General features: G+C 37.0%; 1 protein-coding gene across 1 annotated transcript in view; it reads left to right on the top strand.

The window, feature by feature from the left end:
• The first annotated feature begins 9,509 nt into the window (after positions 1 to 9,509).
• LOC127411210 (kinesin-like protein KIF26A) overlaps positions 9,510 to 15,401 on the top strand; it is a 178,008-nt gene continuing 172,116 nt past the window's right edge. Inside the window, exons 1-2 of the mRNA XM_051646604.1 lie at positions 9,510 to 9,744; positions 11,336 to 11,572. Of these exons, the coding sequence (XP_051502564.1) occupies positions 9,688 to 9,744; positions 11,336 to 11,572 (294 nt within the window). The 5' untranslated portion in view covers positions 9,510 to 9,687. The remainder of the gene's footprint in view (positions 9,745 to 11,335; positions 11,573 to 15,401) is intronic.

The raw sequence follows: 15,401 nt of genomic DNA, 5'->3' as shown, positions 1-15,401 counted from the left end.
AAATAAAAATGAGGTAAATTGTACTTTTTTTCATTGTACATTGGGTTACACCAGCAAATATGTTTGTAACCAAAGTAAAAATAAATAAATAAATAAATACAAAAACAGATGTAAACACAGTTCAGTCAGTCAGTCATTCACCTGAGAGGAGGTGTGCTATTTTTATGTCATTTTATTGATTAATGCGGTCTAAGCAAAAATGACCATTTACATTAACTATAAGTGTTGTTTGTTGCAAACACTAAAGAGTTGTGGTGCATTTGTGCTTGTGTAAAATTTCCGTTTCTCTCTCTCTCTCTCTCTCTCTCTCTCTCTCTCTCTCACTGTCTTTCTGAGGTTTGGTATTCTGTGGATACCCATATGCAAAATCTACGAAAATATGTTGAGTATTTATTTTTATTTTTTTATTATTTTTGGTCTAATCTGGGACCAAAAACAACCTCAGGAAACGAAAACATCACTTCTACAAATGCAAAAAAAAAAAAAAAAAAAAAAAAAAAAAAAAAATTGGTTATGGTTAGCTTTTAGTCTTATTCTTAAATTTAATGGGTATGGGCAAATCCAAATAGCTACTGGTGGGTCTGTGGAAAGTACGTAGGACTAGCTTTTGTATTTGATTTGCGGTACATTTTAAAACTAAACTATTCTTTCTCTGTAGAAGTCATTTTCTTTCTCACTTATGCCCCCTTGTGTTTCTCTCTGTTAATATTGTGCTCGAATTAATTGCTTTAATGTATTTTCATTTTGCTTATTCAAGATTAAAATATCAGCGTCTTGCCCCTCCCAAACACTCTCCATTGCAAAAGTCAAAAGATAAAAGGACACTCACACACCAAACTGACCCTGCCAGCATCTACAGTGTGTGGTTTACTGATGTGCTGTCCGTGGTGCTGAACTCAAGCCTCCCACGTCTCTGGGGGACCATTCACGATCTTTGCTAGCCTTTCGACATTCGTTTGCCCGCTTGATTAAATGGGCCGAGCCTTAAGATTTAATAGTTTGTCTTAAGGTTTGACAACGGCACGAATCAGATGAACGCAAACTGCCATGCAAATCAATATCTACAATTATCGCGTCTCAACCGTTTCATCAGTTCATTAGGTAAGCAAAAGGGCAACCTGTGACCCTGCTTTTAATTAGAGATCCCGACAAAACCACGCAGAGAGGCTGCAAGCTGTGCATCAAACACCAACTGTACGCATATCGACTGTTTGTCGGACAACACTCCACTCGATATAATTTCGGATATAATTTTGTGCCACCACAGACTGATCACGGTACCCTGCCCCCCCCCCCCCCCCACGTGAAAAAATACTGGCACCGCCCCTGGTCCGTGCGTCTCGAAATCAACTGGGGACTAAATAGAGGGGACTGCATAGAGAAACACTGCATGAATTGCAAATTAAAGTGGAGCCCGTTAAGATTAATCCAAGTCACAAGCAGAGCAAAACAAATGACAAAATATGTAAGCGTGACAGTTTACCAGTCATTTAATTTCACACTGAAAATGTATGCATTTTAACAAAACATCATCAATGAAAGTGCCTTCACATGTTTTCAGGTAGGAGAAACCGGGGATATTTGTCACACCATTTTTATTTGTCAATTTCTGTATCCGTACAAACCTTAAACGTATACTTTACCCAAAAATGACAATTCTCTCATCATGTACCTTTATGCAGACTCAAACTGGTGTGACTTTCTTTCTTCTGCGGAATTCAAACAGAGATTCTTTTTTTTTTTTTTTTTTTTTTTTTTTGACGGATATATAATGTTTTTGTTGTTGTTGTTGTTGTTTGTTTTTTCTTTGTCCGTACAATGCAAGTCAATGGAGTCAAAAACTTTCAAGGTCCAAAAACGACATAAGATGTAAAGGTATTCCATATGACCAAGTGGTTAAATCCATGTCTTCTATGGTCTATTTTAGGTGAGAAACAGACCAAAATGTAACTCCATTTTCACTGTAAATCTTGACGTTAGCAGCCTCCTTGGCACATGCATGAGAGAAGCCAACACACTATCACATCGAAATCGTCAGGATACGTACGACTTTTCTAAATTTAGCTAATTCGTATGATATCCTGCAACTGCACTCGTTTGAAATCCTACGACTTTACAGCCAGTGATTTTGCTGGACATCGTTTCCATCTAATAACCAACAATTACTTGCTTCTGTCACACACAACAACTTCCTATCATGTTTACACACTCTACTGATTGGTTAAGTTTAGATAAGGGGTTTGAGTAAGGGCATAATTTTAATAAGTATGTCCTTAATGCCTGGTGCACGAAACTTGCGCTTACTTCCGCATATGAAATAGCTAACTGGTAAATTATGTAGGACTTTTCATGAGAAGCTTCCTGGCGCTTGACACATGCGCAGAGCGCGTGTAGTCGTGTACAGCCGAACAAGTCGGCTTTATGAGAAGGCATAAGGGTGAATAAATAATGAGAGAATTAGCCATCATTAGCAATCATTTTTTGGGTGAACTGCCCCTTTAAAAACTTGTCTACAAAAAGGCTATTGAACATTCTCATCATTAATTACCAGGTTCATTTAATACACGTTGGCCTTGACGTTGGTGACAAATAGAGGGGCACGTTGTCAGACGGGCACAATGGGCACCTGACATCAAATTTCATGTTATAGGCTTTTCAGCTAAATGTAAACATTTACAAAACCAGATGTTTATGTCGGGCCAGGAACATAATAAAGGACTCTTCTCACCCCGGCAACCACCTCTTCACTCTGCTGCCATCTGGAAGGCGCTATCGGTCTCTTAAGACACGCACCTCCAGAATCCTGAACAGTTTTTATCCGAGCGCCATCAAAGAATTGAACTCTAATTAATAAGGAGACTACACATTATACGTTACAGGGTTGTGCAATAATACTACTGCTTTTTATTGATTGACTATTTATATTTTTATATTTTTTGAATATTTTGATGCCCTTTTGTCTTTATTTGTTGTATGTATGTTTTCATGTATGTGTGTGCCACTGAGGAGAAGCACTACATTTCGTTGTACAGTTGTGCAATGACAATAAAGGTATTCTAATTCTAATTCTAATTCTAAAAAGCAAAATAATTATGGCGCATAAAACGATAAAAACAAACAAACAAAAAAAAAAACAAACAAAAAAAAAAAACTGAACAAAGTATCAAACCACTTTATGGCAAACATAAATTGTCATTAATAAATTGTATAAAATTGCAATATATATATATATATATATATATATATATATATATATATATATATATATATATATAAGAGATAACTAACCCCGACCTGAGATTTGTGAAAAATTCCCTTGTAATGAACACAGTTCAACCTTTTAGTGTTCACTTATTAAAACTAATAGTTTAAAATTAAAATTATTACTTATTAAAACTAACAGTGTCTTTTTTATTATTATTTTTATTTTTATTTTTTTAAGTGTAGTTTTATATTTATATTTCAGTCATTTCAGCCAGGTCTCATGATTTAGTTGTGAACTAGGTGTTTGAAAACATACAAATCACTGCTGGTTTAAACAAGCATTTGTGTACGTGGACTTTTGACTAGTTACCAAATTGCTTTGTATTAAAACAACCCCTCGCGTGCGTTACATCATCCAATCCTTTATTCATAAAAGAACCAAAACCAAACAATTATTTTAGGAAAACTCCCTCCAGTCTTATGCTTCAATGGACCCACATTTTGCTGTTGCATGCAATTATTCATGAGCGTTCAATCCAATCACTGATTCTGTTTATCCGAGTCCTCTAAGGCCCTTTATGATCTGGGAGGCGCGTCCTAAATAGCGGCAACATTCGCTAAACGCTCCGTCTTGCACCCCACTGGTGGGGCTTGGTGTGGTGAGTTTGGGTGGAAGATATTTCAGAAGTCTTAATGTGGAGCCCGGAGCGATTTGCTTACATGCACAAGGGCAGCAGATGTCGAGCTGCGCTCCAGTGAGACTCGATCTGCGGAATTTCATCATCGTGCCGGGATGTCCCTTCCCCATCCAGGATGGAGGTGGGGGAGAGGGTTGTGTACGTGGTAAATCACCTTTACAATGGATTGTAATCATCAGGCTGTAAAGGACCAATGTACCCCCCCTTCAGACCCGAAAAACTAATCTGAAAAGCTGGGCTATCAATGCAACTTACGACTTCCTATATTGGGGCAAGTTGATGAGCCAATATCCCTTCCAATTCACAATTGTCAACCGTCAACTGCCTATAATTCCCTTAATCGGAGCGACAAAACCCGGCTCCTTCAAAGGATAGTCTACAGGAACGAGTATATTATGGCAATAATGCCTGCCTGCTTATCTACAACGTGCTCCTCTGTATACGCGAGATAAGAGTTTTTATTAAGAGGGCAGCTGTAATGTCCTGTTTTCGGCTTTGAAAACCCAACAAATAATTGACCCAATAAGCTGCTCAGTAACAGCACAGTTTTGCATTCGGCTGCTCAAACAATAAGCACCAGGGAGCCTTTGCTGGATGTGGATCCGCCTTGGTACTTAAGGATCTGGTATTCAAAACGAAGGGGCCTTGAAATAGACTTTAATCGCCACACAACAGAATGGTTAAAGACAAAACTGAAAGGATAACTGAATGGATACTTAGAATCCAAACAAATGTATGTATAAGTAAATATAAAATGGTTTTTAGCATTGGCTTTATCGGGCAGTAAAAGACTCTTAATTTGCACAGTATTTATTTATTTATTTGGCCAGAAGTTTCACTTTTCTCTTTCAAATGCTGTTTGAATTGCTGCATTAAACACAGACATAAACAACTGATTGTTAGGTGATGTCTGACAAACCGGCATGGCCTATCTTGACCCAGATATAGTTTGAGAATCTTTTTTATGCAAAATTTTCATGAAAAGCACACCACTATTTCATTTTATATGCTTGGGTTTGCACAAAAAAAAAACAAAAAAAAATTATTTCAAGAGATAAGACAACAGCTGACAGGGCCATAGCTAATGAAAGGTGGTAACGATTCTAGGGGCCCACAGGTCTAGGGGTGACCACAACAAATTTGTATGCTGTTGTATGAAAGGGGCCCAGAGCAATATCCATCAGGGGGCCAATAATTCCTTGCTATGGCCCTGACAGTTTATAACAGGAGGGAATTGTAATTGGCTTACATATGAAAACAACATAAAATGGAAAGTGTATTTCAGTTTAACTATTCAATCTTTTTTTTTTTTTTTGTGACATACTGTACATATATTGCACTGCCATGAGTGTATCCATTGTGTGTCCTTTGTTTAGAACACCAACACTGCTGACAGGGGTGGGAGTAGCTATCATGACCCAATACAGAATGGCAAATAGTGGATATAAAATAATATGAATTATAAAGCTTAATCAGCTTAATCCAATACACACACCATAACTAAATTTTACAGTTCATATAATCTCTTTTATAATTTTTGAATTGGCAGATAGTTTTAACGCACGAATAGGGCCAGTTGTGACACTGTTGTGGTTGACCCCACACTGTTTGCCATGATGAAATTGAATATGCTTCGTACTTCAGCAACTAGACAGTGATCAAAATAAAGCTATTTCTTTTTCATTTGCATTAAAACTGACGACACAATCAGAAATGTTCTGTGGATTTAAAAATGTATACTTTTGGAGCCCCAAAACAGACAGTATCAAAAGGCTGCTTATCTTCACTATGCAGAAAGAGGGTCTTATTGTGGATATTCATGTACAGTGGCATCACTGTAGCTTGTTCCTGATGAAAGTAAATAGCAGTGTTGCAACTGACCCCTGTTACAACTGCCCCCATTGACCTTTTTCCGTGACTTCACTTTTACTCCGCAACCACCATATTTGTGACCACCAGCAGCAGGAGGAAGCAATGGCGGTGTCATCACTCACTAACATGATTATGGGTAGGTGTATGTGTGGCCTTTAAGGATAGGGATCTATGTTTCCCTACTAAGGTTAGGTTAGAGGTAGGTGTAGTGGTGGGCTTTAGGGATAGGGACCAATCAGCTAGCGGGGAGTAAGAATCTGGCAGGGAGTCAGATTCTGGCATAACACCTGTAATACATGTATGAATAAATGAGCAATAACCAACAAGTGTTAATCCATGCTCTCCCCTTTCATCGCTGCTTGACCTGGGCATAACAAAGATGTGTCACTTGAAAAAAGATATAACTTTATTAAAAGAAAAATAACAATATGTAAAAAGTTTTAAGAATTAATTTTATTCCAAACAACCCAACACAAATTATGTTGCTCCATCAATATTCAATAAAAATAAATGTATTTCTTTATACACTTTGTGACCAAAAAAAAAAAAGGAAAAAAAAGCTATTTTTTCTTAAGGCGTGCCTTTAGCCCTGTTGTACCCTACTTATCTAAAATTTTAATCAGATTACTTTAATAGTTACCTGTTTGAAAAAAGTAATCGCATGACTAATTATTATTACTTTTGAGTTTTTTCCTAAACACTTTTCACAGAAAAGTTGTTTTACTGCTCAATTAATTTAAAATATTGTCTATATTTCCTTCTTGTTCATTGTCACACACAAGTTGCACCACACGTTTCTCCTCTACAATGACATGTACGTGACTCTTCAGCTGTTGCAGAAACACAAACAGATGTTCTTATGAATATATTTCATACATACATACAATTATTTGTGTAACCTAAGTAATGAACTTGAAAGTAATTAACCTAATTGAAAGTCAGTACTAGTAGTATCTATCTATCTATCCATCCATCTATCTATCTATCTATCTATCTATCTATCTATCTATCTATCTATCTATCTATCTATCTATCTATCTATCTATCTATCTATCTATCTACCTACCTACCTACAGTAATAGTTCATGGTGAATTAACTAATGTTAACAAATACAACTTGTGATATTTAAAATGTATTAGTATATGTTGAAATTAGTACAAACTAAAATGACTAAATGCTTAATAAGTATTGATTATTATTACTTTATGTTAACTAATCTTGACAAATGGAACCTTACTGTAAAGTGTTACCGATATCGTAAAGCCGGGACGTCAATGTCAGTAAGAGCAAAGTTTCATTTCATAATTTGTATATTTCCAATTAACAGCACTAAACGATTATGTATACTATAGGTAATAGACTCTTAAGTCAGCATCAACATTGGACGCTGTGGAATGACGGTATTGGGAAAAATGCCGCACGAAGACTCTCTCCGTGTTGGTCCAAATTCAAATATGTTATGGTTTTAGGTTAAGCAGCCTGCATTGAAAGATCATGCGTTTCCATAGTCTGTTCGATCACACCGTGTTCGAGGAACTGAGCGCCAGATCAGCGTGCTTCTCTGAGACGCGCGCGCACTGACAGCATCAAGCGAGACACCGACTAAACTAGCTAGCCACGAGGAAGAGAGAGAGAGAGAGAGAGAGAGAGAGAGAGAGAGAGAGAGAGAGAGAGAGAGAGAGAGAGAGAGAGAGAGAGAGAGAGAGAGGTGGAGTTGCTCAAGGTAGTCCTCCTCAACAGGCTCACATGAGTTCACTCATAGACGTGCAGTGTAGACAAGACAAGGGATGGACAGCCTATCCAACCAGGATGTATGTCAGTGGATCATGGATCACGGATGGATTGTTTGGGGTTCTTGTGTGCTTTGACGAGTGTCCAAATTTGGATGTATGAATTTACCTGTGACAGCTAAGTTGAAACAGAAACAGGACGATCTAAATGAGTCATCAGTTGGATTTATGTGAGAAGGACCCTCTGGATATGACCACGACACTGGTTGGGATTCAGAGAGAACAATCTGTAAAATGACTCCGAACTCCAGAGCTCTGCAATGACTTATTTACGTTTGCTTTGAGCAGGACGAGGAGATATATCCACAGCTGCACAATGGATTTACAAAACTCTAACGGGTCGCCTGGGTCAGACAAGCAGAAGCCCAGTCTGATTGACCTGGGGGCGTTTTTCGTGGACGCTGACATCATTTTTGGATTTACTAGTCATCTTTTAAAACGAAAAGCCAAGGTAAGCGTGCTCGCAGGCTGGACAAAATACTCCACAAGTTGACTCATTTACAACACATTACACTATGGGCTGACAAACACAAAACGGACTATGCTCGTATAGTCAAACGCGTTTTAAGCCGATCATAGGCTACATTTGAAGTTTGCCATTCGATTAATGAATGTGTGGCGATTCATTTCAGCACCACGAACAGCTCCCGTCGTCCCCACCAAGTGTGCTCTTAGCAACTTCGCGAAAAACCAGGAATTTTTTTTTTATCTCTCTTATGAACTGAGAATCTCTTGAATTGTTTCCTGTAACAAGTACATGAACCATATCAGTGACCTGAAAGACTTAAAACCTTAGGCAAATACAAAAGCCGTTCGTAATATCTATCGTTCATTAAAATATTCAACGGACATCTCAAACACGTTTTAAGCACTTACATTTGGAATAAAAGCTCTTTTCACACGATAGCAAACTTTGTACACGATTAAAAGTTGGATTTCGACGACTTGACTACAGGGATACGACTCAGCTTGTAGCTTACATACAAACAGACACCTTATACTTCGAGACAAAAACAGCAGCTTATGTCAGTCTGACGTTTTTATAAATCACTAGAGGCCCACAAAAACTGATATTCTTGTTCACATAAAGGTTTAGGAACAATCTGCCGGGGATTAAGTAGCTATTATAGGCTAAGCCACACGTCCTATATAACTTAACGTATTCAAAATTGCCGACCTACTACACTTAGATTTGGCTGTCTCGTGCGCCCGCGTTAAACCGTCTGTTATTGATGGTTTGAATTGACTAGTTGCTCTGTCACAGACAAAGGATTTGATGTGGGTTATTTGAGGAGGGGGTTGACAGTATTTGGGTTGTGATTGGACGACACGTGACCAGAGTACATTCATCGTGAACATTAAATATTTAGCGACGGATAATTAAATATGTAAACATTTACACAATTGCCTGCAAACGGCGAGATTGGAAGCGGTAGTTAAAATTAATACCAGAGGGTGGCGCCAGAGTAACAGGCATGAGACATCCTCCACAGACCTGCAGTCTCACAGTCGACACTTGCAATGAACTGCGCTATAAAATATGACGTAATTTATGGCGAGATGTTTATTTATTTATGACAAACACATTTTAAAATGTATGCGTGGGAAGAAATGTTCATGAACTTTTCCTTTTAAAATATGCTTTTGTCATTATGAACTGTTGCATATCAGACATGCATTTTTAAACGTATTATTTATTTATTACAGCGCACCTCACATACACACGCAGTACATTTATGGAGAAATTGTGTGTTTAATTCGCTAATTCAGCGAATGCAACTTTATTTCCACTTTTTGTCCGTGCATATTAGCTCCACAACTACCACATGAGGGTTTGAAATAGTTTCTGAATGCTTAGAGCGCAGCCCCACCCCTCCATTTAGAGTGACCGAGCAGCGCGCGTTGACAGGCTGCAGTCAAACTTCGCTTCGGCATGCGCGCGTCGTCATGGGACTACAGCAAACTTTACCATGGGAATTTAGTAATGCCTCATCTTTTGCGCTCCCACTGACACTACAGGAACTTTGTTCCTAATCAATGTGTGTAGCACGATTTTAGACAAACAAAGGCGCAATAAAGTGCACTCTATGTCTTCCGTGGCTTTTTGATCATTGATACGGAGATGATGGAGTTGCCACATGGGAATGCACAAGGAGAGTGTCAGCTCGGCCGGTCAACTGTAAGTCCTATTATGAACAGCTGATGCTGAGAAGTTGTACTGTTTGAATGCCATTGTTTGCGCATTACGTTTGAATAACTTACAACCCATTCGTTTGGTAACACTTTACATTACAGTGTTCATGTTACAGTATATTTACACAAATGAAGAACTGAATAATGAACTAGATTATTAGCCTATGCACTGGCAGCACTTTACATTAATTTTCCCTTTGTTAAGGGTCTATAAATGGGTTCATTAATGACTAATACAGCATTTACAAATGCGTTATAAATCATTTATATGCAGTTATAACAACATCATTAAAAGGTGATACTGTCAAGCAATACTGGCCAGATAGTGAGCATCATGTTATAAATGTTTAATAAGTGCACTTATTCATACTTGTGTTAATTAAAAACATACAAAGGATGAAATCATGATTTACTGTATGGCACAATGCAGCAAAAAATAGATTATTATAGTGAGGTTAAAAGGACTGATGTCAAAAGAATGTTGTTTCTCCAAGTGGAGTCCCTACTTACCTTGTCCAAGTAGTCCTCTACAAAAATACTTTTCAGGTCTTCATGCTCACTGCATACATCATAATAAAGCTTAATGACTATTAAAACCATACAGAACTTCATATACATAGGTTTCTAATGTTGCCAAATCCTTAACAAAATTCTATATTTGTGTGAACTTTACTAATGTTGAAAAAGTATTATTAAGTATTTATGCATGAAAGGCATCTTTTTTTGCATGTTGTTATAAACGCATATCAGTGATCTATAATGCATTTGTAAAGTTATTATTAGTCATTAATGGACCCCTTTATAAACCCTTAAAGAAATAGTTACTCACCCTCTTGCCATCCCAGATGTGTATGAACCTTCTTTTGTTCTGCAGAACACAAACAAAGATTTTTAGAAGAATATCTCAGTTCTGTAGGTCCATACAATGCAATTGAATGGTGACTAGAACTTTAAAGCTCCAAAAAACACATTAAGGCAGCATAAAAGTAATCCATTCCACTCCAATGGTTATGTACTCCGAAGCGATATAACAGGTGTGGGTGAGAAACAATGAATAATAAAGTCCTTTTTTACTATAAATCTCCACTTTAACTTTCACTTCTACATTCTTATACTTTTTTTTTTAATTTTTATTCATATTCTTTGTGCATATCACCACCTAATGGTCAGGGCTAGTCAAAGGTGGAGATTTATAGTAAGTGAGTGAGTCTGTTTCTAACCCACACCTATCATATCACTATGTAGACATGGATTTAACCACTGGAGTTGTATGGATTACTTTATGCTGCCTCTATGTGCTTTTTGGTGCTTCAAATTTCTTGCATTGTACAGACATACAGAGCTGAGATATTCTTCTAAAAGTTTTCATTTGTGTTCTGCAGAAGAAAGAAAGTCACACATCTGGGATGGCATGTGGGTGAGCAAATGATGAGAAAATTTTCATTTTAGGTGAGCTATTCCTTTTTTGGAATAGAAAAATGCAGGTTTTAAATGCACGTGAACTTTATATTTAACAGATGTAGAACAGAGGTGATCATTTTGCATCTTGTAATATGATTTTGTTGTCTTTCAAAAAGGTTGAAGGCTGTTCGAGCGGAGAGTCTTCATTCTCACTTGAGTTGAGTGCAAGGAAGAGACTGTCAGTGGAGGAGGAAAGGTGCGCCAGTAGACCACCACCTGAAGGCGCAGGAGCGGTGAGCGTCTCTGAATCAGACAGAGATGAGGCGAAGAAATATCTGTGCAAGCAATGTCAGATGACTGTTGCTGAACTAAGGAGGCAAGCCCTCGCTTTGGCCGACCCCACTTCCTTAAAGGTCAGTCTGTGAGAAACACTATTTTGATGCCATTGCAAAACAAGCAAACACCTCAAACACTCTCAGTTGAATTGGTTTTTGGTGTAGTTTTGGTAATAATTCAGACTTTTATTATAATAATTACGTTATTTTCAGAGGGCCCTCTTTGGTTCATGCAGCAATGCTATAACTATGATAAGAATATTTTTTTATTTTCAAAGAGCACTTGACTTTCACCTGGGCCTCAAAGTACTGAAGGTGTCTCTTTGTTGCGTTCTGTTGCTCTACTCTTTTCTCAAACCATTGAAAAAGCATTTAGGTACACAAATTAGATGCAATACTCAGTGATTGCCTCTTAAAGGCATTTTCTTTTAAGATCTCATAATCTGATGAGAAGTTGACACAGATAAGCCCCGTCTTTCTAGTTTTACGACACTCTAATCAGAAAGTCGATATCCTATTCACAGGGTTGGGAGGGTGTATTCCACTACAGATTACAGAATACATGCTGTAAAATGTAATTTGTAACATATTCCGTTAGATTACTCAAGGTCAGTAACGTATTCTAAATACTTTGGATTACTTCTTCAGCACTGGCAGATTTTTTCACTTGTTTTGACTATAAAAACTCTGCCAGTACAGTAAGACAAAATATACATGTTAAAAATACATTCTCTGAAAAACCTAAATATCTTATGCAGTTGTTTCTAAAACAAGATAAATCAAATTGATCTTGTTTTAAGGATTTTTAGATATTTTTACAGGAAAACAATACAAAAATTATTATCAAGAATATGATTTTTGCCCTAATATCAAAAGTCAAAAAGAAATTTTGATCCAATGTGAATTTTCTTGATAAAAAAATATGATCGTGCCTGGTAACATGCATGTAAAATGGCTAGAAATAGCATTTTAGCTTAGCGTAAAGCTGACAATTTACACAAGGTTTATTGCTATTTCTTCTGCTCCAAACTTACTTCAAACTTACTTCTCTGTCTGCTCGTATGAATGTAACACATCATAAGAAAGTGTTTCACTGCTGTTCAAATGCTCTTTGGATCACATCATTTATATGTATAAATGTTTTCCATCTGAAAGGACTAAATATTAAATGAAACAAATGAGAATAAAATGCAAAGTAATCTCTTCAGTAATCAAAATACTTTTTGAATGTAACTGTATTCTAATTACTAATTATTTAAATTGTAACTGTAGTGGAATACAGTTACTTATATTTTGTCTTTTAAATACATAATCCCGTTACATGTATTCCGTTACTCCCCAAATCTGCCTATTCAGGTCCCTATTTGCAAAGTTCAGCCAGTCATCAAAAGGTTAATCTTTTTATTACACCGTCACAAAGAGTAAACATTTCAACAACCTCCTTGTTGTAGACTGTTGAGCTGTATTCTTTGTTGTGCTTCAGATATGCAGTTTTGTGGCATATTCCTGTACAATCCACATATATGGCTGATTCAAAAATCCTTGTGTCCACTAAATAAATGAGCTTTTTGTTTGGTTCTTGGTCAAACTGGTGAAACCCCATCAAGCTGAAGTGGGAGGGTTGGTGTGAGGTGTGAGAAACTCAGCTGTGTGGCACGATGAATCCCTGGGCTTGCCAATGCAGAAAGTGGATGAGCATGACAAAAAAGAGCTGGATAAAAAAAAGTAAACCTTTTAAAGTTGTAATAAATCGAATCAGAATTCGAATCTACTTAGCAGTTAAACTTGATCTGTGCATTATTATTAAAACAATGGCTTTTTTTTATGGGATACTATGGAATGGAATGTGATGTAAATTAAATGGGAGAAAGAGTTCCTTTGTACCAGTCTGCTAAAAAAAAAAAAAAAAGTAAAAAACAAAAATATATAAAATAAAAAAATAACCTTAAACCTTGAAGTAATCACAGTCTGATCTCATGACAATTACGCATAATTTTTGCAAACTGATATTACGTGGTTTCTTACACTTATCGTGGTAAATTGTCCACTGTGTGGCGCTAAAAGAGAGTAAAACTTTCTGCCAAACAGATGAGCTTCTTAAGGTTAACGCTTTATTGAGTTTTAAATGAAAAGAACTTACTTTCCCACCCTAAACCTTAAACCTAAACCTAACAGAATGTGGCCTAAAAAGCAAATGTTAGATGAGAAATGTAATAGCTGAAGCAAGCATGTCATTTTGTGGTGCTTCTATGACACTTTTGGCTGACGTGCATGCACTTCTGGACTTGTGGTTCTTTTGCAATGCTCTATCAGTTGAGCTACCGTACAATTTGATTGTATCCGAACAAGCTTGTAAATGTTGTTGGTTATGTCAGGTAAATGTTAAAATCGGGGCTGTCAATCCATTAAAGTTTTTAATTGAATTAATTACATGACATGCCGATTAATTAATCAAAAGAATCGCAATTAATCACATACTTAAATATTTGCTGAAAAAGGACACCAAATAAAGATAATTCAAATAAATAATGCATAGTAAGTAAAATATTTATAAATATAATATGCAGGTCCTATAATAAATATATAATACGGATTGAAATTCAATTGGAAATAAATAGCATTATTGTGGCAGATGAATAAAGCATCGATTAGACAACACAAAAAGTGGCTTAAGAACTCAATATATATATGTTTTATTCTCATATCATTGATCAAGCCTACAGTTGACAGCAAATCTGTTTTGCACCGAGTTCATCAATGTGTCCAGTTCTCACAAGACGTGTTCTTGTGTTCCATCTGTGCTATTTTTTTAATTGTCGCTCTATCTACTCTATTTACATGTGTGTGCCTCAGACGGACACGTTTGGAGCATCTCACTTGTATTCAGCGTCATAAACGGCACATTTTTAGGACACTGTGCCAAGTTAAAAGAAGTGAAACCTTTGAAAATCGCGTCTCAAGATTCCTATATTCTGTTGTGCTTCCTCAGTGAGCGGTTCTCATTCTATGGCTGCACTGCTTGTGAGGTTTGTTGAGGCTTGCTGCCACCTATTGACATGATGTGTAAAAATAGATTATTAGGGGTCAAGCCCTGAAGGGTTTGTTTTCATTAGTTTTCTTCTTCTTCTTCTTCTTCCGCTCTTGAGCCTATAGCAGCCCATAGAACCGCTTGAGGGAAAGTTATGAAATTTGGCACACAAATAGAGGACAGTCTGATCTGTTACCACAGCAAATTTGGCGTCTCTACCTCAAACCCTCTAGTGCCACCAACTGCCCAAATTTGCACTCATGTTTATGTTAGTAACTTTTGAATCGTGAGTCCTAGAAATTATTTTTTTTCCCCTCTGCTTCCTTGGCTCAAGATGATTTGATTGAAAATCCACCTTTTAAATTTTCTGAAAAACCTACTTTTTCGAACTCATCCTAGGCCGTTTGTCCGATTTGCACGGAAATTGGCCTGCATCATCTAGAGGCACTCACAACAAAAAGTTACTCACAGAATTTTGATAAACCATACCATTTTCGAATGGTGCTTCAACTAATTTGACAAAGAACACGCAAAATTGAACTTGAGGCTGTATCTCCGTAACGCTTTAAGGGTTTGGGATGAAACTTGGTATGTGTCATCACCATTAGGCCCTGAGGTTACCTGCAATGTTTTGGCGCACTGCCCCTTACTGGTCAGGAGATAGAAAAATGGCTATTTTGGCTTATAACTCTTGAATGCTTTCCTGCATGATAACTATCATGCCCAGATACTACCTGAGCAGTTTCAGAACAGCGCCACATACTGGACAAAAATTCTAAGAACGAGCTATTTTAAGTTAATTTTAAAATAAATCTTTTTTTCTTTTTTTTATGATTGAAAGTTAACTTTTTCTAACTCCTCATACACTGTTCATCAGAC

This window comes from Myxocyprinus asiaticus, chromosome 20 (assembly GCF_019703515.2).
Source record: "Myxocyprinus asiaticus isolate MX2 ecotype Aquarium Trade chromosome 20, UBuf_Myxa_2, whole genome shotgun sequence".
NCBI classification, from domain to species: Eukaryota; Metazoa; Chordata; class Actinopteri; order Cypriniformes; family Catostomidae; genus Myxocyprinus; species Myxocyprinus asiaticus.
This window is presented reverse-complemented; position numbering and strand designations above follow the sequence as displayed.